Here is a 24,375-nt window from a genome sequence, read left to right on the forward strand (position 1 = left end):
ATAGAACTTCATGGAAATGAAAGGCCTTCATCTGTATTTGCTCATCTGCTTATCCTTTAACACTCACCCTTTGAGATTATATATATATATATATATATATATATATATATATATATATATATATATATATATAATGAGGCTGAAAGAGGCACTTCAGTTCAAGCGTTTCATTTTAACAATGCAAGTCAAGGTAGGTATTGGAATTTAAATAACACAGTACTGTAGTAGGTTACATACCACACCCATATGAAGTTTATATGAGGGGGTATGTTGTATCATACTGTGCAAACACAGGTGGACTTTCAAACAGAATGAACATTTCTGAGGATTATTTCTCAACACCTCTCACAGCTACAGGTTATGTTTTACTGTGCAAACCCTGTGTGAAATAACTGGTTTCAACCTTGTGGAATGGCCTGAATTTCAAGCTGCAAATTAGAGGGATCGATCCCAAAATCCTCAATATAAACTTCATCTATCCAGTTAGAGGCTTGAATCGAATCAGATTGTGCATTAAACTGTTTATTATCAAAACAAGAAACAGCAATGTTATAGTTTGAAATATATCAGTGTTATACTGGGGGCTAATGCATATGCAATTTTAATTGTAATTGTTGTTTTTTAAATATGTAATTGCTATAAAAGAGGTATTTAAAGATGCATTTTTTCAAGTTTTTACCACACTATGGAATATAGCAGCTACAGTGCGAATACAAAACTCATAAACAAATGTGACGTTAACAAATTAGATTTCGGGCTCATACAATATAATTTACTCTGTGACCTCAATTTTACCAGAATCTCCTGTGACATTATTGTCTGGTGCATTCTATTTTTAATTCTTGATTGCTGTTCTGGCTCCAGATAGACATTTGCAAGATAAACCTGACACTATGTGTGCTCCAAAAGTTTTTGTTCACCTTATCCATACACAGAGTCATTGCATAGAAACAGAAAGGTCAGGTCCTGTAGATTTCCAATGGCTATGTTGTTGTCAGGTTCTGAACTATTTACAAGCACTGTATGTGTATCAAGTAAGCAAAAACCCTCAATATGCCCCATTATACCTTTATTGAATTGTAAAACGAAACAATAAACCATTGTTACTGCCACGCTATTCAAACTATTCTAAGTGATTAATTGTTAGCACATGGATATAACCATTCCAGGTTTTAACAATCTAGGCAACAGCTGAGAGGTTTATTTCTGGAAAAGGGTCAATGCACCATTTTGTTTTTTGACTGGATGTGATTTACTTTTGTGTTCAATTGAAAGCAAATTTTATTACATTTGTTCATTTGCGTAGTCCAAAAATAAAAATCACTTTGGAGAAATAATACAACAGATTAAAACAAATGTTTTGTCATCTTATCCATGCAGTAACCTGCTTTGCAACCAACATTGTAGTAAAAATTACCATAATAAAGAATAAAAAAACTCATTCACAGAACGGCCAAATAATTAGAGAACAGTCTTAGTAGCCCTCAATGCATTTTTGGAGTGGAAACAGACATGTCCAGTGTTTCTGTGATTTGGGCTATAACATGTCTATCGCTTGTCACCATATGTTGCATGTTTATAATCTCGATCCATAGTTATCCTCTTGCAACTGGAGCATTCCTCTGATGGTTTTCTGCAAACGTTTCCACTCCATGAGCAATAAGGAGGCAGTCTTGAAGGGCACAGTGGTCAATTCAGCCATTGTGTGGAGGGACAGGCTAGTTACCCAAACACCCACTATCATTTACATTGTGAAGTCACTTACATTTGCTGACATTGTTGTCTAGGGCCTGTGTGTGTGTGTAGTAGTATAGAATGTTTATTATAAGTAAATAATTGTCTGGGGTCGTGCAGTAAGAAATAGGGAGATGAAAAAAACTTTACAAGAACAACAGTTCTGAAGTTAACTGAAACTGTAAACTTTTATTTTATTTATAAAGTTTTTCTGACTCAGTGTAATAAATGGACAATTTAAAAAAAAAACATGCATCTTAAGTATGAATTTGTGAACTGAAAAACTTAGTTAATTACTACTGATAATCAAATAATAACAGTACAAACACATGCATAGATATAAAGTATACTTATAAAAAAAACCAGACCAATCATATATTGCACTTATCTCGTCGGTTTTCTGTATGTGCTGCGTACTGATTTCTCTATTCCAATGTATAAAATCCCTGGACTGTTGCACGATTCATTGAGACTTGGGATATATAGTTCTTTATTTTGTTGTTTCTGCCTAAAAGTGTGCAAGATTTTCAACTGTACTAGATCTACTAAGCACCTTTACCATTGTAATATTAAACAGGAAGCTTGCAGTTTTCCTATGGTTTGCCATTTTAATCTGCTTTACGATAACTCTCCGCTTTACAATGCTTAACCGTGCTTTCACTACGCTTTATTACAGTTTGCTGTGCTTTTTCTATGGGAAACTTTTATAAGGGTACAAGACACGGATCTGTTAGGTAAATGGGGGTTCAATAACCCCTAAAACAATCAATCAGTAGCCTGTACTTTGTCAGCTTTGCAAATTAGCTCTCATTTAAAGACAAGATGACCTTGTTCTGGTATTCCATACTGGGCCTTGTGCTCCTCAAACAGCCCTTTCAGCTCATCCAGGTACCTCTGGTGTAGTTTATCCACCTCTTCAGTGGTTGGGCTTGCATTCTGTTCCACGACAATGGGTTTCCCAACTGCCAAAGAAAGACATGGAAAATGAGACCGAATTTAGCATTGTTTCTACATATTTGCACAAAAGCTCTTGGATTTGAAATGATCCAGGTTTTAATAGTGCAACGTGTGGGGTTCCGGGCACTGTCTGAATCGTAACCAGTGGAAACAACATGTGCTTTGGTGGTGGCTGCTATCATCAACGGTCTTAGAGTGGAAGTAGTTGTGTGGTTACACTGGACTGCAATTCATTCCCGTACCTGAATCTGAGCGGATGACTAAGCAAGGTTTAGAAAGGTCAATGGATTAGCTCCAGGGCGAAGAGGTGCTGTGTTTAACTGGCATGTTGTGGCCAGTGTTAGCCTTCAAGTCTTCTAAATTGAAAGCAATAATCTGTACATCACTATGGGGTCATGTCAGCTCAAGTGGTTTGAGGGGGTTGCTCAAACCCTTACAATCGGTGACTTACACTCACTTCATTATTTATTTTGTTCAAAAGCCCTTGAAAGAAGATTTAAAACAATACTAATAATATTTATGTTGGCCACCCCCCACATGAGAGAAATTAAGTTAAAGGTCATCAAAATTGTAATTTGTACTAAGTTCAAACACTTTTACACAGCTCTTCTGCACACATTCCACACTTCCCCTTGTAACTAAGTAGCTTCTTTCTAGTTGTACAATATTACTTGTACTAATTTGCAACTTCAAAATCAGGCTCATAATCCTACTGTATTCTGGATCAGAACCTCTTTGTTGTTAATCAAAACAACCAGTATGTTAAAGTTTCAAATGAATTTACATTTTCTGGTTGCCTCCTTTTTTCATTTTCTGTAAGGGATTTGGAAAATGATTCATGTTATGTAAAACTAAAACCATAATTTTACTGCTTCTACCCACAACTAAGTGGTTCCTCCATAACGTAACAATGTTTTTGTCCCTTTTAGAAAATAATAGTTGAGGCAAACTCAAACCAAATCCATTGTGGTTAACTTGGCAAATATTTCAAGCAATTGATTTGAGATTTCCATTTGACACACAGATGTTCTCACTTTAAGGCAGTTGATGAGTCACGTTAAACTGAATACTATTATTGTGTAATGATGACTATGTGACGTCAAACTGGAAAGATCTAGGTGAAAGATCATATTGAACCTGCAGTTTGCCTGTAGCCACCTGTTGCATCAGCACTCTGCAACCAGATATTAAGGTCAAAGATCTCCTGGTATTGCTTTTTAATTTCCTTCGCCTACCAAAACTGATATTTTCTGGAGTTTTTCAAGTCTTTTGAGCATCTAGTGACTCCAAATGAGACTGATTTGTAAATTGCTTTCAACCTGGTCGCCCCATATACACGTTTCCCATACAAAGTGTTTATAAAGCATAGGGAAGCATTACTATAGCCCAGAGAGGTATGGTAAAAGCATATTTAAAAAAAAGTAAAACATAGCAAACTATGGTAACTGCATAGTACATCCATGGGAAAAGCATGGAAAAAAACTGCAAAATGACAATGCAAATGTACCATGGCAAACCTTTATGACGTGCAGTTGTATAACCCAATATCTTACCAATGGTGTAGATAGGCTTTCTGAAAGGCATGACCCCGAAGCTGTACTGGAATACCCCTCGAGCATGGAACAAAGGCAAGGCAAATCCCATTATTTTCCGAAGCCTGTTCTGGATATTCCGAACGACGGAACCCTCGGGATTCTCCAGCTGGTTAAAGATTTCATTCTCGCCAAAGGAAAACACTGGAACCAGGTGCGCCCTAAAACATTTAAAACCGTAAAAATCTGCTTCAATTCATATAAACACAGCGCCCCATAATAATAGGGCCATGATGGGCAGCCAAGACCATACCAACTCAATCAGACAAAAATAATACCCATGATGCAGTTGGCGGGCATTTCTATTATTTACCCGTGTTTGAGAGCGAGCTTGATGAAGCCTTTCCTGTGGAGTGTTTGCAAAGTCAGACTTCCTGGCCGAGCTTCTAAAGACTCCTCGGCTCCGCCGATCACAATGACAGAGGCGACCCCCGCACCCTGGCTCAGAACATGGGACACACTTTCCTTGGAGCAAGAAACTAGACCTGCCGTACACCAATGAGATGTAACACAGTGATAAGAGGTGCAGTACAAAAACACAGAAAGAAACCTTTTCAAATAAAATGCAAGGGTTCAAATCTATTTAAAACAGCACATTTTTGAAGCTCACTGGTGTAAGGTACTGAATATTCGTTTTTTCTCCTTGTTTTATAGGGTAATGTCCCAACATTTACTTTTTCGTTGGCAACAAAAGAACAATTAAAAAGTCACAATTGGGCTGGTTTTCAAAGTTCTGGCAAAATTATTATTATTATTATTTATTTCTTAGCAGACGCCCTTATCCAGGGCGACTTACAATCGTAAGCAAATACAGTTTGTATTGTTCAGTCAACGTTAAGAAGATTGGGCGTTGCCAATAAGCAAATACATTTCAAAGCCCCTGATAAAGATAAGGAACTTGAAATGAATGTATTAGTTATTAAAGTATAGTTAGGCTGATTGTATTAGATTTTTTACCTTTTTAAAGAATATTTTACCATTTTGATCCAAGTTTATTTGAAAATCACCCTTGCGTCTTTTTTGTTCTACTATCTGGTATTGTTGTTAATACCAGTTTAGCAGCACACATTCTAACACTGTGATTAAAGCCCCAGTAACCTTTGCCCCAGTCTCCACCTGTTCTCATCAATTTAACTGACCTCAAACTGCAAGGTAAAACATGGAGTAAGACTACACTGGCAGCTGTTCTGCCCAGTTTGGATGGTTCAGATAGTTTAATAAAGGTGGCTTTGTCAGGTAAGTTCAACAAATCACTTTACATAAGTAAACAGCTACACAAAATATAATATATTTGTCATGTTTTCAACCCAAGCCAGTGGACTGGTACCTTCTATTTAGTTAATATGTCTGTACACCACCCATTTGTCCCAGTTTACACAAGTAAAAGACAAACATTGCAACAAGGAGTCTTTATCAGTGTCGTTGTGAAACCGTTTCTTTTGAGTACTTCTATACATCTAATGAGCAAACAATTTCGTATCTTTACGCTGATGACAAACGCCTTTATCTTTAACACATTCATCACTGCACACTTTGCTGACAGACGCCTAAAAAGTCATTTTCTGGTGTTCAATTTCTATTTTCTGTCTGACATGTCCAAGATCCTGATATAAAGTACTAGAACATTCACTGCTTGGGTAACATTCTTCAATGAAGATGGCAGAACATTTGGAAAGGTTAGAAATGCTCACTTTCAGTAATGAAAGGGGTTATATACCTGATTACATCTGTTCTAAAGAACCCTTAAAGTACAAAATGAGATTACAAGATTCATGTTGGACCATGAGATAAAATACATCATCAAAATGTTATAAGAACTGAGGAAAACTGTATGAAATTTTACTGCACAAGAATGATATCTGTTTTTAATTATATTTCTGTTATTAAAACTGCAAAATGTGTGTAAGTTTGTATTGTTCAATCAACTTTAAGAAGATTGGGCGTTGCCACTAAATGCACCATGTGACTGACGAATATGTCAACAAGGGCAAGTTGATGCAGGACTATTGCTAGTAGCATGTATTTATAACTTCTACAAATAGTGTCATGCACATTGTACATCCAGTATCTAACTTCAGGTCAAAAGGGTTACCTGCACTCATGGCGTACTCTCTAAAAAAAGGAAATCGGAACCAAAAGGGAAGCACATGAAGATACGGGGTCAGACCAGGGAACAGCTCCTGGAATCCTGTGTATTCCGTGCAGAAATTCCCAAAGGCCCCAGCAACAAGAACTCCGTGGGGGTGAAACCCAAACAGGTAGTGGTTCTTGGGATCCAGATCACTGGTCTTAATGAGCTTCACATCAAAACAAAGAAACCAGTTAGTTTCATGGCACCCTGTTTCTGAACACTTCAACACATCAGGGCACATAATAACTGCCAGCAACCCGTATGGTGGGACTGTTGGTTAATGCTTGTAAATTTAAAATGAACGCCTGTCTGTTCTCAACAAGAAAACCTTTTTTTTTTTTTTGTAACATTACAGTTGAATTTTCTCCTTTTGAAAAACGGGAGTTAATTTAACTGGAGCAAACATGCTTTGAAAATGTGCCCCCTAGAGGGGCTGTTCTCACATAAACAATTCAGTGGTTTAATTTCTGAAAAGAATAATAAATGTCAGGGAGTGTATGACAAAGCTTTCCATCGAAGCAATCTAATTGAGAAATAGACTGACCTTATATCAATCTGATGGAATCAATTCAAATGATTCCATTAGCATTCCATTTTAAATACATTCATTAAAAATCTATATTTAGATAGCATGCATATGATCCATATAGCACAGCAATTTTAAAACAAGCTACTAAAACAACAAACAAAACAAATTCCTGCATGTGTTTTTTGTTGAGTATGCTTGTAACTGGTTTCACATGTTATGTCTTTAGGAAAACATACAGCACAGCTGACTTACATGAATGGGGAAGTAATCTCGGAAATGCCTCCAGATTGTCCATTTCCTGACCCAGGCACACCTCCTACCCCCAGTCTGGGGTGTGTCCCAGTCCAGATACAGCCACAGTCCATAGAGAGCAGCAAAGTGCCAGTACCCACTCAGGACAGCCAGAACATACACCCCCATACAACATTGTGCTGCATGCAGGAAAAAACAAAGGGGCTTATTTAAACACACTCACTACAAATACCTGTCCCTGTTGACATGCATACTATATACTGAGGTGGCTATAAAATCACTCAGCAAATTATGTGGAAAATACGTTCCAAACTGAATTGAAGTTAACCTGAGCACTTTTCCAAGCAGTGTCTCAGAGAAGGTACGAGGCATGTGGGACTACAGTCAGGCATAGCGAGTGTTTCCCCTTGCAGCTCTGCAACAGACCCCTTAACCTGGACCTCTCTCGAGAAGAGACTGACAAACACAACTAAAATATTGTTCTTTAATAAATACAATTGTGTTGACAATCCAGTTTGTTTACATCCCCCCAAAGATGTCCAGTCCCTTTTCAATGTTTTTTTTTTTTTGTTTTGTTTTTAGTATATTTTACTGCTGATATGGACTCAGGCAACCAATAATTTTAAAACTACACTGGCCTGTGCATCTTTTAGTTTAGAAATATTCAAAGATGCATCTAATATGATATTACATGCTTTCATTGTGATGCAGTTTAGTTCAATGGTCACAACAAAAGGGTCGCAACCAGAACCCCAGAAATCATGGGGTTTGATTACCGCTCATCCTTTGCTCATCCTGTGACATTTGTATACTCACAAGACAAGTAGGCTTTTTTTGTGCCTCATAACTGGAAGTAGAGTTTGAACTTTACAGTCAACCACAGGAATGGAAATAATTATTCTATTGTATAGAAGTTCCGCCCATTCCAGGTTTTACTACCTGCTTGATTAGCTACAGTGTAGTTAGCAAGCTAAGGAATGTCTTACTAAACTCATCGTAAAACCCGGAATGGATCAAACTGCTATCCATCTCAGAACAATTCTCATAATAATTTCCTATCATTTCTCAGATAGTTATTTTTTCAGTGTTTGCTTAAATACTCTTCCTTAACTGACAAAATCTGGGTATGACAAAACTTTAAAAAACATTCTCTTTGGCAAACTTTTTTTTTTTGTCAAACACACACAAACATTAATAACACAAACATATAACGTATTCATTAACATTCGCTTTTAAAAATAATTATTAAAAAAAATACAGTACAATGCAAAACAAAACCCCAAACCCATAAATAACATATGCAAGTTCTGAATAAACTGTGACAGATGCATATAGCATACATCGCAACTAAAGAATAACAATGAAAACTATTTACTGTAATTACCCAGAAAAAGAAAGGTGAAGACCCAATACAGTACAGCAGCTGTTTGCATGCGTCTGTTGAAAGGAATATTTATCGGAGCGAACTCAATCTTCACCATGGCCGGTATAAAGAAAAAAAGTGTATTATACAAGTAAAGAAATCAGTGCCTGCTGTTCGTTTGCCCGAAACTTCCGAGACGTAAAAAGTCGCCTAGTTCAGGAACAGAAGCACCCAATATGAATACACTGTATCTGTTATACCTCTTAATCGTAACACAACAAATGTCATGCAAGAACACCAGGTCGTGGGAGTTTACAATATCCTGCCACAACTTCGTCGAGTCATTCAAACATAATAAGGCACGCCCAGCATTGCAACGTTTATTTCCACGGTTATCAACTACAAGCACGAACTCAAGTTTGGTTCTTCTTTGTAATTACACTAATGCACAGTTTCTGAAATGTCATGACATTTCACAAGTTCCCGTAACGGTGTAAACTCGATGTGTTAAGTTTCCCAGGATGTATTTCAAAACCAGGGATGTAATTGCAACTGCACAGAAAGACGGAGCAATGTAAACTGTCTTTCGATTTGGGTTAGGATTTGGCTGGTTTAGTTCAGTATTCGAATTATTTCAGCTGGCCCGTTTTTCTAGATCTATGCCAAAAAATACTATTTTAATTAAATAAAGTATCAATAATTTACTTCAGTTACAGTTGTTTGGGGGTTGTTGTTTTTTTTTTTTTTACTTATTTAAAGGCCGCTTGTACGTCAAAATACTGCAGGTGTGTATTTATTGTAGTTTTTTTTTTTTTTTTTTGCTAAATGGCGCCCTAGTGTGCATTGGGGAACAACCCCCATCTCAACGACACACCCGCAAACAACAATCTTGCATCCATAATTAACAAGTACAAAAAGCACAACTGCATTTCCACCTCTTTATTGCCACGGCTACACCGAGAAGTACTTAAATAACACAGTCCATGGGTGCGTTCATGACACGCAGGATTTACTGAGTCTGCGCAGATTCTGTGGCAAACCTGTCCAAATTCATCGTGAACTCAGCCGGAAAAGACGTCACCAGGTCACGCATCCACGGGCTTAAAAGTCTGCACAGCCGCGCAGCTTCTCAAGAGGTCCTGCGCTGGAGCAGCCGCGGCTCAAAACAATAGACGAGCGCTGGCTGACTAAGAAGTGTGTAGCAACCAGATCCAATCCTCACTCCATGTGCTACTGCCACCTAGTCAGGGGGTGTGAATCGCCTTCGAGTCATGCCATTAATGAAATACATGCTAGGCAAAGTAAAACAGAAATAAAGTTTGACACAGTTCAACAATAAAATAAAATATATGCGTGCATGTTTTAGTTATGTACGTATACATTATAACTTACTTTCCACGTATTATGTGCATTTGTAAGTTGTAAGCCTGACAAGCAAATATGTTTTACATGTGTATTTTTGTCAGAGCACACATTTAATGTAGATTGGAAACCTGTGTAAAATCAATGGTAAATATCAAAATGTACACAATAAAACAATTCTTTACATTTTTAATACAAAGGGAACTTCGATTCCATCCACTTCTTCTGCGATTAGAATTTCTCTCAACACCGCCTTCATTCTGGTTCTGCTCAGAACTGTTGTTCATCTACCAAAGCTGTCCACGCTGCGTCTGCACAGACCGTGACGTTACGCGCAGACTCCCGTCTGCAATCTAGCCGGCAAAATAAAGTGTCGTGAACGCGCCCCATGTGTCATATGCAAATTATTCCGATGTCTACACATTGACTTGGGTCCTACATTTAAGATGGCCACCCGTTTGCCTAAAATATCAAAATAATAATAATAAAAACGCACATATTTCCTTTTATAAGAAATACATATTTTTTTTTTCAAACCTCATGTAATCACACCATAATATAATACTCAAATATTCTGCTAATCTTATTTGTATTAATAAATGTGATATTGATAAACAAAGGACTCAGGAGTTCTTGCAGTCAGCCGAAACCGGTGTACTAGTAAGGAAGACAAGACGAGTAACGAGCATGCCGACTGTCAGTGTGAAAAGGGATTTGTTGTTCCAAGCTTTGGGCAGGGAATACAGTGAGTCCTTTAAACAGTTATTGTTTTATTGTCTATGTTGTAAAAATGAAGGTCAACAGTGTTCTGAAACTGATAACTGGGATACTGAACTTCAAGTATTAGCTCGCTGGTACGACTCCGTTTCTGTCTGCCTGTACTAGAATGAATGAATTCGCTGCCGATGGGAGGATTGATTTCAATACGATTGCATCAGTAGTACTGTGTCTGTAATTCGTAGTATGACAGTGCCTTCGTGTATACAGAGTGTTCTGTGTTGTGCTACAATAAGGCATAGTATTCTGGAGTTCTATCTGGACACATACATTTTCCACGTCATATTTGGATCACCTTGTGGTAATAGTAAAATAATAACATGTCAAAAATATATATACCTGTAGGGGGCTCCAAATGACACAACGATGTATTATTATGTTACCTGTCACAACAGCCATGCGGTAGCTCCCCCAGCCCCTCTTGTTTTACCTTGCGTGCATTTAGGCATGCTTTTGCAGTAGCCACAAGTCCAGTAAGCATTGGTCAGTCCACACCCATGATTATCTCCTCTCCTGTCTCTCAGAGCGAATGGAAGCAGGTTAGACAGGAACCAGTCCAACCTCATACTTTTAACAGAACTAACTGTTTGTCTTTATGTTTTGCAGCTGATGAGGAATTTGATGAACTCTGCTTTGAGTTTGGCCTGGAACTCGATGAAATAGTAAGTACTTAACTGTATTGTTCAGTAGGCATGGCTTCTTAGCACACAAACCCACATACACACTTAAAAGCTTAGCCTGCCCAGCAAACTTGTCTTTGCAAGTATTTTGACAGTATTTCGCTGCTGACGAAAGATGCACAGACACCCCTATAACAAACCATTACATTTGCCGGCTGTTTCCAGACCTCAGAAAAGGATATCATCAGTAAAGAACAAGGCGATGTGAAAGCAGAGGGAGCTTCGGATGTCATTCTGTACAAAATTGACGTTCCTGCCAACCGGTATGATCTGCTGTGTCTGGAGGGGCTGGTCCGAGGGCTGCAGGTTTTCAAAGAGAGGTAATGTGCTCCACTTGGTCTAAATAAGAGGTTCTGCAGCTCAGTACCGTAAAGAATGCCTTTACCAAAGTACATTTCTTATTCTATATACAGGACAGAGGCCCCAAGATACAAGCGAGTTAATCCAGTTGATGGAGAACCGCAGAGACTGATCATCACAGAGGAGGTTTGTGGCAGTTGTACAGTACTTGATCTGGTCTATCCTCTCTGTCAGCCCATTGTTACACTATTAAGCCACCACATTTCAATAAAAGTTATCTGGGCCTCCTAAAAATATGCTGCTGTTGTAAAGGCTGGATCTTATTTCAATCATGCAACCATCACTAAGGGTGATTGCTATTTCCTAGGTTTTGACTGACTGGTGATCCAACGTGAACTGGTAGTTATAGTTTTTTCAGCTCTAGCTGGGGTTGCCTTGCTCAAATGTTTCCTGGTGGTTGTATGACTGATGTCTGAACCAGCCTTTATTAGTTAATTAAATTAAATGTTTACTAACATTTTCTTGTGCTACAAAGTAACTGAATGGTGCCATTTGCATTACCCCCAATGCCCAAATAAAAAGTGAGTTCATTTTCAGGAAGTTAATATTTGGGGTGGGGGAAGATCCCTAAACATCAAAGTGGTCTTTTACTGTTCTAGCTGATTAACTTCAGTGCTGTTCATTGCAAACCCTGCAGACTGCCCTGGTGCGCCCCCATGCTGTAGCCGCTGTACTGCGCAACATCACTTTCACCAAGGACAGATACGAGAGCTTCATTGAGCTGCAGGAGAAGCTACACCAGAACGTGTGCAGGTCAGTCCACTCCCAGGAATCTCTGCTCCCTCCCAAAGCAAATGCAACCGGGATAGACAGCGAATAATGGTCACTTTATTTTATATGTAATTTGACAGATAGCTTGTATTTTGTATGTGTCTCTCTTTATTTAAAGATAATCTTAACCCATGCATTTGCATTTCTTCTTTTAACTTCTAAATTTCAGGAAGAGGACCCTGGTTGCCATTGGCACTCATGATCTGGATACCATTTCTGGGCCATTTACCTTCACTGCAAAACCTCCAGCAGACATTAAGTTCAAACCTCTGAACCAGAGCAAAGAGTATACCGCTCCTGAACTCATGAACCTCTATAAGGTAAGAGTAGAAGTTTCTCAAAATATGTCAGCTTATCTATATTACAAACAGAAGGTCTTGGGTCATGAGCAGTTTTTCCTAATTGTCCCAGGCTTAAGATCTGTTTAAGAGATGTTTACTTCAGCTTTATCAGCCCACCACCAAGTTAACTGTTTACAATAATGTGTTGCCTTGATTTGTAGAAACTGTGTAATACTCTCAAGCTAAAGAGTGAAACTGAATGATCTCAGGAATTTCCTAATAAGTGAAAGCTTATTTTCTCTCCTCTCTTTTTTTTTTTTTTTTTTTAAAAGACTGATAGCCATTTGCGCCACTTCCTGCACATTATAGAAGATAAGCCAGTCTACCCTGTTATTTATGACAGTAATGGGATAGTTCTGTCTATGCCACCTATTATTAACGGTAAGTGTCATAAATGGAAAGAAGCTGAACTCCCAGTGCTACATGAGGCAAAATTTAGATCTTCGGTATTTGCATAATTGAAATAGAACAGGTGATGTTTTTTTGAACCACTTTTAATTAAAGATCTAGCAGATCAGTCTTTGTTGCTTAAGCTGAGGGAACACAAAGCCACTTTTTCAGGAACAGTGGCTTGAATCCTGGTTCCAGGAGACCTAGCATGAGGCCTTTGCTGAATCAAACCCCGTCTCCCCTGGTGTGCCATGCAGTGGCCTGAAACCAAGTTCCGAGCCACAAATTGGCTTCGTGGTCCCTCAGTTTTTCTTGATGATTTATTTATACTTGTAAATGGTAATGTGTGGCGAATGAGGTCACCAGTGTCAGGTGTTTATGTTTTTTTTTTTTTTTTTTTAATAAACTCAATGAGATGAAGGGATAGAATACACTTGGCCTGTTATCAAAATCAATAACCATTTTTCACTCTTTAGGGGACCATTCAAAGATTTCTCTGAATACAAAGAATGTTTTTATTGAGTGCACAGCTACAGATGTTACAAAGGTAATTAATGTTGAAAATAGCCTCAGCTTTGTACAAATGGACTGCTGTTCCATTGGGGGGTATGGATAGTAATGAAGTAACATTTATTCATTTTTTCTTCCTTTCAGGCTAAAATAGTTCTTGACATGGTGGTTACAATGTTCAGTGAATATTGTGACGAGCCCTTCACGTAAGTGAGAGAAGATGGAGCTTCTGTTGTTAAAATTCATTTTTCAAGCTCTGTTTTTATGAACGTAAATATAATACCACTTTTATGTCACTGCAGTGTTGAGGCAGCAGAGGTTGTTTATCCAGATGGGAAGATCTGTATTTACCCTGTAAGTACTTATAATCAAAGTCACCTGAAATATTTACTTGTAATCTTTTCTGGCAAAAGTTGGTTGCAATGTAAAATAGTTGTAGTGTTTAAATTAGGCTTGGGGCATTTGGCTTGACTTACAAATCCTCCCTACCTCTTACTTCTCAGATGGAATATTAAAACAAAATGTTTTTTGAAGATTTGTGTTTTTTACTGTTTTTTTTAACCCCTATCAGGAATTGCCTTACAGGAAGGAGACACTAACTAGTGATTTTATCAACAAAAAAGTAGGATTCAAGTAAGTTTTGGATTTCTAACTTTATTTATTTATCTATTTATTTATTTATAAACGGGTATAGTGTTGATTACTATAACATGAAGTTCCCTTTCATAACATGTACTGTGAATATACATTGACCTGACACAAATCTTTAATTGAGAAGTATGTTTTTATAAGTTACGAATAAAACTGTGATGTTCATGAAACAGTTCTAGACGGTTTTATGTTTTATTACCCTCTGTCCAGAAGACTTTCATGCAAGCACACTTGCAAAGATCGCATTGCTTTATGATTTACTGCACCTCGACTGTTGTGATAGTTGTTTGTTTTATGTCTTATTTTAGTGAGACCCCTGAAAGCATAGCTAAGCTGTTGACTCGGATGTACTTGAAATCAGAGGTGATAGGAGAAGGGGGGGAGATAGAGGTTGAAATCCCTCCTACCAGATCCGACATCATCCACGCCTGTGACATTGTGGAAGACGCCGCCATGGCCTACGGTTTTAACAACCTCAAGAGGACCATCCCCCGAACTTACACTGTAGCCAATCAGGTGGGCAGATTTAAAGATCTGTCAAGAAACTGACAATACAAAACCCAAAGCTAGCAATATCTCTTGTTCTTTAGAATCATATAAAACAATTCTGAATGCATTCACTTATTGTGATTATTTCTGGTAAGGTAAACAGGTCCAGGTAGATCCTGTTCGATCTATGAAACAATGAAATTAACAATGTAAATATCATGCTCTTTCTCTCTTACAGTTTCCTCTGAACAAACTAACAGAGCTGTTAAGACAGGACGTAGCAGCTGCTGGATTCACAGAGGCTCTGACCTTTGCCTTGGTAAGTTATTATTTGAACAAACACCAAATATATTTCTTATGTATGAAAAGGGTCATGCTTCTATCAGTGTAGGGTTTGTAAGATTGCAACATACACTATTCTATTCCCAGTTAGTTGGTGGCCTAGACTGTGTTTGGGGCATTTAGTTTGATGTTGAGAAACAGCCCAAAAATGCATTTGGAGTGCACTATAATATATAGCATTAATAGTAAAAAAAAAAATGGGTATAATGAACCATGTTTTAAATCTATTTTAAAAACCATGCCTCTGTAGACTACTTTTCTTTAGCTGATGTAGCACAATATAAAAGTACTGTACTGTTCTGTATCTTGATAAATGGTGTTCAGGTGTATTATACCGTGTTGTATGAAGGTGACATCTCTGCCTTCCTACAGTGCTCTCAGGAAGACATTGCAGAAAAACTCAACAAGGACATCTCCAGCACGAAAGCGGCACACATAGCCAACCCCAAAACAGCAGAATTCCAGGTCAGAGGAACAGCAAGAGAGTATTATTGCTGTATGTAAATAACAGTATGCAAAGCCTTGGATCAATTACACAGTGCAAAAGCAGGGTTGTTTTATAGGATAACAAGTAAATATTGAAATCTTACAATCTTCCCTCTCCCTTTATGCTTATTCGTTATGCCTCGCATGGCACATACAAATACAAATTTCATATTTTCACACAGTTTGCTTAGGTATTTGTATTTTCTAACCAGGATAGTAAATTCATTGGTTCATTCCTTAACTGGGCCACTAGATGGCCTTCCTACGTTGGTTTTATTCTTTCGTGGTGCAGGTGAGGAATTGCAAGTGCACCCCAAGCAGAATTTCCCATTTCTTCCCCCAGGTGGCGCGCACGACCCTCCTCTCTGGCCTTCTCAAGACTGTGGCAGCAAACCGGAAAATGCCTCTTCCCTTGAAGCTGTTTGAAATCTCTGACGTGGTGCTGAAGGACGAAACAAGAGGTGTGCTTGTGTTGCTCGTGACATAACCGATTGATTACATATTGAACTTTACAGATAAGGATTTCCTTTTAGGTTTGTTTTCTTTAAGGCTGCAACTTTTGAACCTTTTTGTGAATGCTGTCAATAGGTGTAACGGTTCCTGCTGACAGAAGACGATAGAAATGCAATTGATTATAAAAATGATTAACAGAGTTTTTCTTTTTTCGAGGTACTGCAAAATGAAAGCACAGTTCAGAGAAGTCAAATTTCTAGTCATTGTGGTTTGATTTTTTTAAAGAGTAGAGTGCTGTCTTATCTAGAATGTTCACAGCTTCGGGGGCGATTGCATTACTGTCTCCAAAGGGTTAATAATTCATATTAAACACTATAATGGTCTGAATCATAAAAGGAGCTTGACATATTAGCAAAGGTGAGGAGGCATGTCCACAGAGATTACTCCATGCAGTGGGTTATGAAGAAGATGGGAAGCATTGTGGAGGCAAGCGGTTGGCTGACTTGTCCGTGTCTTTTGACACAGATGTGGGTGCGAGGAACAACAGACGGCTCTGTGCAGTCTACTACAACAAAAGCCCCGGGTTCGAGGTCATCCATGGCCTGCTGGACAGGACCATGCAGCTGTTGGATGTTAAACCTGGCAGAGAAAAGGGATACTACATTCAAGCTGGGGAGGGTATGTATGCTGTATGCATTCAGTACTAATGCTAGCACATCTGGCAGACTGTGTTGAAGGAATGAGTGTTTAACAATACGATGTCAGCACCTTACAGGGGCTGATTCTTAACGCCTTTCCCAGATGTGTAGGACATGCTTGCTCCAGGGGAAACACTCGCTGTGTGATTTTTTGACATGTACATCTGCTCTTGATTTGTAAATTCAGGGAGTTATTATTTTAACACCTTTTTCGTGTGTTCAACTAATTCTCCGAATTAATGGTGCAAGCAGGTCATTGCATCAATCTGACATAGTCTGTATTGGAATGCCTTACTTACCAGATACAACAGTTTAAGGACAAGTTCATTTGAGAGTTTGTACAGATTCTTTGTTGTTCCCGCTGTGTGATAATTCAGGGAACATGGAGTATCCTAACTGAAAGATTGAAAATCCATTATTTGGGGGTTTTTGTCCAGGTTTCTATAGTAGAAGCTGACTTTTTTATTGCAGGGTGGGGGAAACTGACAGCTTTACTTGCTTCATATTCATTAGGACAGTATATTCATTAGAACAGTATATTCATTAGGACAGTTGCTCCTATTGTGTGACCTGACTTCAGTGTAGTCTAGTCTGATGATCTTCAAATGTAATAATCAGTGCATTTTATGGATTAATGTTTTAATAATGGAACAAAATGCAGACAGAATGTGAGACCCCCAAACTTGCTAGACCTGTGGATGTTTCTTTACTCTGCACCTTGTTGATCAGGAAGGTTCTGTCAGCATGGTTCTGCATTTTATTGATTTACTAAGGTTGTTTTAAATCCGGCCCCTACATATAAGTCCTTACAGTCATGACTGTCAGCTCTGGCCCTCAAAATCCATTCCGGTCCAGGTATTTTTTTCCAAGCAGGTCCAAAATTTGTTCATTTATCCAGATAAGAGTCAACTAACTAATTTAGGATTTGATTGGAACAAAGTCCTGCACTGGAGCAGACCGAGGAACAGAGTTGGAAGCCACTGCCCTACAGGGATGCATAATTAGCTAATGCAAGGAAGCAACAGTTATTAACAGTCTTTAAAATCTAAAATAGCTTCTTGGGTTAGCTCAAGTTGCACACCACATCTTACTTAAAGGTATGGAAGTAAGACTCCTATTGCATAGCAGTTTAACCCATTCCAGGTTTTACTACAAGCTTGATTGTGTATAGGTAACAAGCTCAGGTGTGTCTTATTATTTTTATTACTTATTTCTTAACAGACACCCTTATTATTATTATTATTATTATTATTATTATTATTATTATTATTATTATTAGTAGTAGTATTATTATTATTTATTTCTTAGCCGACGCCCTTATCCAGGGCGACTTACAGTCGTAAACAAAAATACATTTCAAGAATCACAGTACAGGTAATAATACAATTAGGAGCAAGATCTAACTGCTATGCAACGGGAGTTTTATTTCCATACCTGGTTACTTACAGGAATCTAGTTCAATAAAAAAAACAAAAAAACAAAGTTAAGTTCATCTTAGCAGCAGTGCTACAGTTGTACAGATTGAATACTTAGACTTTTTTAGGGTGAATAAAAATGCCCTTCTAAAGCTGAAGGACTACAAATAAAGATTGTTTTTCAAAGGCATGGAAATTGAGCAGTCCCCAGCTTTCTGAAGACATTTCGCTGAAGAGCCCATTAACACAATCAATAGCTCGGGTTGCTGAAGAGGTGGTATTTTCTGCAGTCCTTGTCTGGAAGCAGTCCTTTGTTAGAGGACCAGTTACATTTGCAGGGGATAGCCTTCATGGTATTTTGGAATTGCTTCACCTCTGACAATAGACCTTGAGAACTAGTTTCTAGATGTACATACCTTTGGACCTAATATATGTCACTTTTAATTTGATATTGCAAAACAAGTGTTTTTTGCAGGAAACACGCTGTAACATATTATTGCGGGAATGCATTTGAATAATGGCTAGATATTTGTGAAAGCTACTAAAATAAATGCTGATCTAAAGTAGTAGAAGGCTTGGCTTGGGGGCATCATTACAAGTAGGGACTCTTCACGTTCACAATGCATTTCATAAACGAGGAGTTGGAGTTGAAATGCCGGCACAGGTGCGCAAGATTTATTAAATACAAAACAGAAAGTAAACAAATGGGTCATGTGACGCTACCAGCGATGGTAATGCACAGAGGACACATACAGAAGACAGGCAGGCAGCAAGTCTCAATCGAGCGCCCGTTTGTAAACAATCATTTGATCAAACATAACTCCAAAAAGCACACAAAACAAACCTGTTTCCACATATAAATTACACCAACACTAATTCCCCCCTGTGGTATGTTTAAGAGAAAACAGTAAAGAAATGAAAAAGGAAAGAATGTACACTTACATGCTGAATACAGTAATTACATGTCCTTTCTCTTGAAAAAACTATCCAGCGTAGATTGCTCCTCACGCTCATTGCCTGGTTGCAGTTTGTGTGAAGATGACTGACAGGAAGCGATTGCATTCGTCATGCATGATTCGTACTACAATAGGTCATCTTTGAATAAGCGTTATCTTTGAATTAGTTAACCATGGTCTTTGTTTTGACTGAGAGAATAACACACTTGACACTGGAGAAAGTTCAGTGTCAGTCAGTACTGAGATCATTGTACCCGGATCCATCCTGTACGTGGTCGTGGTTTGCATTGAAAAAATCGGTTCTTGCTGTTGGGATCGTTAAAAACGGGTATTCGTTATAGTGAAGTTAGACATGTACAAAAGTCAAATAAGGCATAGAGTTAATGAGCTTGTAAGCAGTTGGGATAAGGGTTACAAAGGGAGAGGGTGCGAGTGCTTGCTAGCATGCCCATAGTATTCTGTATATATCCTATCCAATTCTCACTCTTCTGCCGTCCTTCCTGATGTTGTTTGTGTTGCAAGGAAGCCTAATGGTACGAGAGGGCAGCAGGAGAAATCCTACAGGGAGTGTCATGTGAGCTCCAGGGTGGGAGGCATATCAGAAGGCAGCATGACTGGGAACAGCTGCTGCATTTCAGTGCAGTCTGAGAGGCACTCATCCAACATGGATGTGAATTTCTTACAGAAAAAGATGCTTTATTGAGGAGGGGTATTTTAAGGTGTTCACTTCCCTGCTGGTCATTGCATTGCACGTATCCCACTGACATTTTATCCTTTAAGTCTTTTTTAAGTTGAGGGGTAATTAACCATTTTTGTGCCATATGCTTGTGCCCCCTCCTTTTAAACGTATTTGTCCAGCAGGTCCTTCCCAAGGTCCTAACCTCTTGCACTTATAATCAGACACCTGTAGGAGATTGCAGCTGCCGGGAAACATGGGTGAAATTGCAATGTTCCCCAAAGCCTTTACAGTTGTTTTTAGTGTAAACTGACCCTAGCTTTATTTTGTTTTGCCAGAATAAGTAAATACAGTCGATGCCGGTGGCCATCTGAAAGAGAAATGTGCGATGGGAATCCTTTTAAGAGTTCACTGTGGAAGTGGAGCCTTTATAATAGGCATGGCGAGCTAGATGCTATCTGGAGGTCTGCGGTGATGTCCCTGGGGATCTGGGGTGGAGGGGCACTGGTACCGTTGAGAGATGAAGTCATGTTCCCTTTGCAATGAGAGGATTAGAGTCCACTACATCCGATCAGTGAGATTCTCTTTGAGAACAATGTTTATCTCCTCATGTAATCCAGTGCCTTTTTTTAATTACCTGTGTTGCTTTGCAGGCTTTTTATTGGCATTTTTTTAATAAATATTTAGATCTAGGTCAAGTAGTAATTGAAGGGTAAGGGGCTCTGCCAGGTTAGAATCCCTTTCTGGTATTGAACAAACCCAGTGATCTGTTCAAGACACCAATATATGCAGGATTGTGAAGAGATCTCTTAAGGGTATATTTGTTTTGCAATATTCATGGGGGGGGGGGGCTGTGAGGGGGTTATAAAAGGGTCTGTGTTTAAATCCTACATTGTTGTTTCTTTAGAGATTAATTATCATACTGATTAGGCAAAACAAGCATACAAAGAATGATTTGAAAATGATTTGAAAGTCTTGCTAACTGTTCATCAACATACATTGCTCACTCAGCCTTGCATTCTGGGCTCCTCTGTCTTCTCTGTGGGGAGCGTGATACACTTCTGTGTAAGATTGCGGTTGAGTACATACTTATGGTAGTAGTGTATTGGGTATATATTAGTAGCATGTGGGTTGAAATGAAAGCCCCTCCTGGAGTCTTACCTGTGCAGGTGTGCTGTGGCCCTGGGACTCCCACTGTGCTTGGGCTCCTTTTGATGCCTCGAATTAAGCTCATTTTAAACATAATCCTCAGCCAAAGATATTTTCAGTGGCACCGAGCATGCCTGTAGGTAAATGTCTTAAAAGCCCAGATTTAAACTTTGTGTAAAACCCAATCACTGTAATTAAACACAGCTGGCAGTTTAGCCTGTGGATTTCTTTTGTTTGATCCGTTTTGGGTGAAAGTAGGGAACACTGCTCTGGTATGCTGCCTGTAGTTTAATATTGCTTTTAATTTACAAAGGTCTATGCAAACATAACCACCTGTGTTGAAATGTCATGCTTCATGTAAAATGTATTGACACATGCTTATTTACTGTAATATGTAATTACACATTTAAGCCACACATTCACTGAATCTGGTGGAAACTTAATAGGTTTTGTCTGCTATAATAAAATAGTTGTTGATTTTGGTAATTTTTGTTTTAATATACATTCTTCTGTTCATACTCTTCAGAGCAGCCATGCACATAGATGCAATGGAAATGTTAATAATATTTACTTAGTTAGTCCCCTTGCACTGGACATTGTGCAGCCTCGGATGGAACTTTTCAATCGGTCAGAGTATACAGTAACATTCTATAAACAACATTGTGCCACATTCAGTCCTCAATGTTTTGTGCTCCAGAACTAAACTGTCCTTTCACAAGTAATGATTTCAATAAAATCAGACAATCCTATACTGTACGCAATTGTCTCTGGGCTACTACCTCTAGTGGGTCAAGTCCTCTGTTCCAGGGAATACGATTTTTGTAATCAAGAATCAATTAATTTATTTACTAAAATAACACCACCTAATTCTATGCTATTCCAATACATGGCATTATACAAAAGCAGTAACGTTTGCATATTTTTGTTTATTTATTTATTTAAATTGTTTTTTAAATTATAATGCACTAAAAAAGGGGGCTTTGTCAGGTATCTGCATTTTGCTTTAAAGAATTACCCTAGTTTTGTACTTTTCATTGTCTAATCCATTTAACTGTTTTTAATGTGTATTGAAAAACTAAAACTTAAGTTGCTCGGAAAAGTGAAAACTACATCTGGCTGAGGAGGGATGTATTAGAAAAAAAAAAGGTTTTCTTCTTCTTTATGCCTCTCTATTGAACTGTTCCACGATTGCACATCTATTGTACTTTGTGCTGTTTTATAAAGGAGTGTATGTTTGAAAGGAACAATTAAAAAGAAGGAATGCGATTATGGAGTCCAGGCAGCACATTAGCTCTTTGACAGTCAATTGGGCTGAAAATGTGTTAAAGAGCGGTCACTGAAGTGGATTACTGAACAAAGAGCCCCTTCGTTGTCATCAAAGAGAGTCCGGGTTCATCACAGTGACTATTTCAGGTTTTTGGGAAGGCCCTTTGGAAGGTATTATTTAACTGCGAGTTACTTAAAGCCCTGGAGTCTATTGCAAATGAGAAGTCTGACCCGAGCAGTCTGATTCTGACCTGGTGTCAGTGCAGTTTATTGTCTGCCTTCATTGTTAGGCTGTTTTTTTGTTTCTTTTCAGATATTATTTATTAGTAGAATTTGATAGGCTACACATTTGCTTTTAAAGCATAAAGAAATAATTGTAACTTATCATTTATTTATTTAAGTGTTTTTGGAACATGCAGCGCATTTTATTCAAAATTGAGTTTTGTACGATACTTAATTACCACTGCTTTATTTATTGTATTTGCTTGTGGTCTGTTTTGAACTGGCATGTCTCCTTATTTCACAAACACACTGGGCATTTTAGTATATTAAGGTTATAAAAAGACTGGTGTAAAAATAAACTGAAAATGATATACTGTGGGCATTATCTATTTTTTGTGAGCCAGCCCTGGTATTAAGTGTTCAGATAATATATATATATGCAATCCACTTGGATGCATGTGCATTACATTACAAAAGTAGTTTATTTCTAGTTTAAAATGTTAGCCCATCTGTTGTCCATTTCCCTTGAAAATGATGTAGATGTTACAGTTTCTGTAATTGTTGCTGAGCTGTCATTTTCCCCTTCCTTTCTTTTCCTGGCAGACTCCACCTTTTTCCCAGGCCGCTGCGCTGAGGTTTTTGCCCACGGTCAGAGCATAGGAAGGCTGGGAGTACTTCACCCTGATGTCATCAACAAGTTTGAGCTGACGATGCCCTGCTCCGCCCTGGATATCGACATCGAGCCCTTTCTGTGAAGGGCGAACCCCCACCTCCTCTCCCTCTGCCTCGTCCTTCATTTCCTCTCTATGAAGAGCATGTGCTGACAGTATCAATCTCTCCTGTTAAATATTTAATAAACTCAAGGAATACTGTGTCGAGTGCTGCTGTTAGAAACATTCTCTGCATTCTATCCAGGATGCTTACTGAAACATTATAGGTTAATGTTTGATGGAGGGCCCCCAGTCACCACTGTAATAAGGCTCTGTAGCATTTTATTGTATTAGGAAAACATATAATAGTTATCAGAAGGTTTTTAAATATGTCTGAAATGCATATTTAGTTAACTTCTACCTAAATTTGAATATGCATATCTAGGTTGGTTTGAATAAACATCAGGAATTATTAAAATGTAAAAATAAAAAATAATAATTTAGCCTTAATGTGTTGTCCAAGGACTAGTTTTTTGTTTACTTATCAATCAAGTGTTTATGCAGGCACTCGGCATAATTAGAACTCAGCAGAGCCACAAAGCTTGCCCAAGTCCACATACCAGACAGAACACATTAAAGCAATAGGAATTTGATTCATCGCATTTACTGGTATTGTGCCAGTCTAGAAAAATAATGCTAACGGACAGATTATTTAGTTTAAATAGACAACGCTGTACTGGGGTTATAGACATGTATTAATGTAATGATAATAGTAATGCTCCTTAAGGTTTATTGCATTGTTTCATCCTTGTTAGATATGCTAGGTGTTTATAGGTTTTATACCCGGGTTGTATCTTACAAGTTTTAAAATGAAGTTTGGATCATATTGAGGCATGTACATATAGACAGCTGCTATTCAAGATAAATAACTGTATGCTAATGTCTTAACAAAGTCTGCCCAGATTCCTGTTAATTAGATAATTTCATGATATGCAGTACTGTTTTTTTTTTTTCCATAGAAAACTGTAAGCCATTTGGATGACAAAATTATCCAGCAACTGACAGGTGACATTTAAGTATTATGAAAACCCAACAAAAGACAAGGTCAATAAAAGCGGTTTTCATTTTAAAGTAACTTCAGATATAATAAAGCATCTTTATTTATTATATACA

The 24,375-nt window shown here is 38.1% G+C and overlaps 2 protein-coding genes across 2 annotated transcripts; one reads left to right on the top strand and one right to left on the bottom strand.

Annotated features, from left to right (window-relative positions):
- Positions 1 to 1,895: 1,895 nt before the first annotated feature.
- On the bottom strand, positions 1,896 to 9,288 carry LOC117423128 (2-acylglycerol O-acyltransferase 1-like). Its single transcript, XM_058990375.1, has 6 exons — positions 8,580 to 9,288; positions 7,196 to 7,374; positions 6,376 to 6,580; positions 4,597 to 4,768; positions 4,245 to 4,444; positions 1,896 to 2,696 (listed from the first exon to the last, which is right to left on the bottom strand). Exons 1-6 carry the CDS (start codon positions 8,674 to 8,676, stop codon positions 2,542 to 2,544), a joined length of 1,008 nt encoding a protein of 335 aa, XP_058846358.1. The 5' UTR covers positions 8,677 to 9,288; the 3' UTR covers positions 1,896 to 2,541.
- A 1,070-nt stretch (positions 9,289 to 10,358) lies between these two features.
- On the top strand, positions 10,359 to 24,337 carry LOC117423191 (phenylalanine--tRNA ligase beta subunit-like). The gene is made up of 17 exons (XM_034038687.3): positions 10,359 to 10,665; positions 11,304 to 11,359; positions 11,543 to 11,697; positions 11,791 to 11,863; positions 12,375 to 12,490; positions 12,678 to 12,828; positions 13,122 to 13,230; positions 13,716 to 13,786; positions 13,894 to 13,955; positions 14,052 to 14,103; positions 14,321 to 14,382; positions 14,709 to 14,916; positions 15,128 to 15,208; positions 15,604 to 15,696; positions 16,061 to 16,178; positions 16,696 to 16,848; positions 23,156 to 24,337. The coding sequence occupies exons 1-17, from the start codon at positions 10,608 to 10,610 to the stop codon at positions 23,305 to 23,307; spliced, it is 1,770 nt and encodes a 589-aa protein (XP_033894578.3). The 5' UTR covers positions 10,359 to 10,607; the 3' UTR covers positions 23,308 to 24,337.
- The last annotated feature ends 38 nt before the right edge of the window (positions 24,338 to 24,375 follow it).

Source organism: Acipenser ruthenus, chromosome 17 (assembly GCF_902713425.1).
Source record: "Acipenser ruthenus chromosome 17, fAciRut3.2 maternal haplotype, whole genome shotgun sequence".
NCBI classification, from domain to species: Eukaryota; Metazoa; Chordata; class Actinopteri; order Acipenseriformes; family Acipenseridae; genus Acipenser; species Acipenser ruthenus.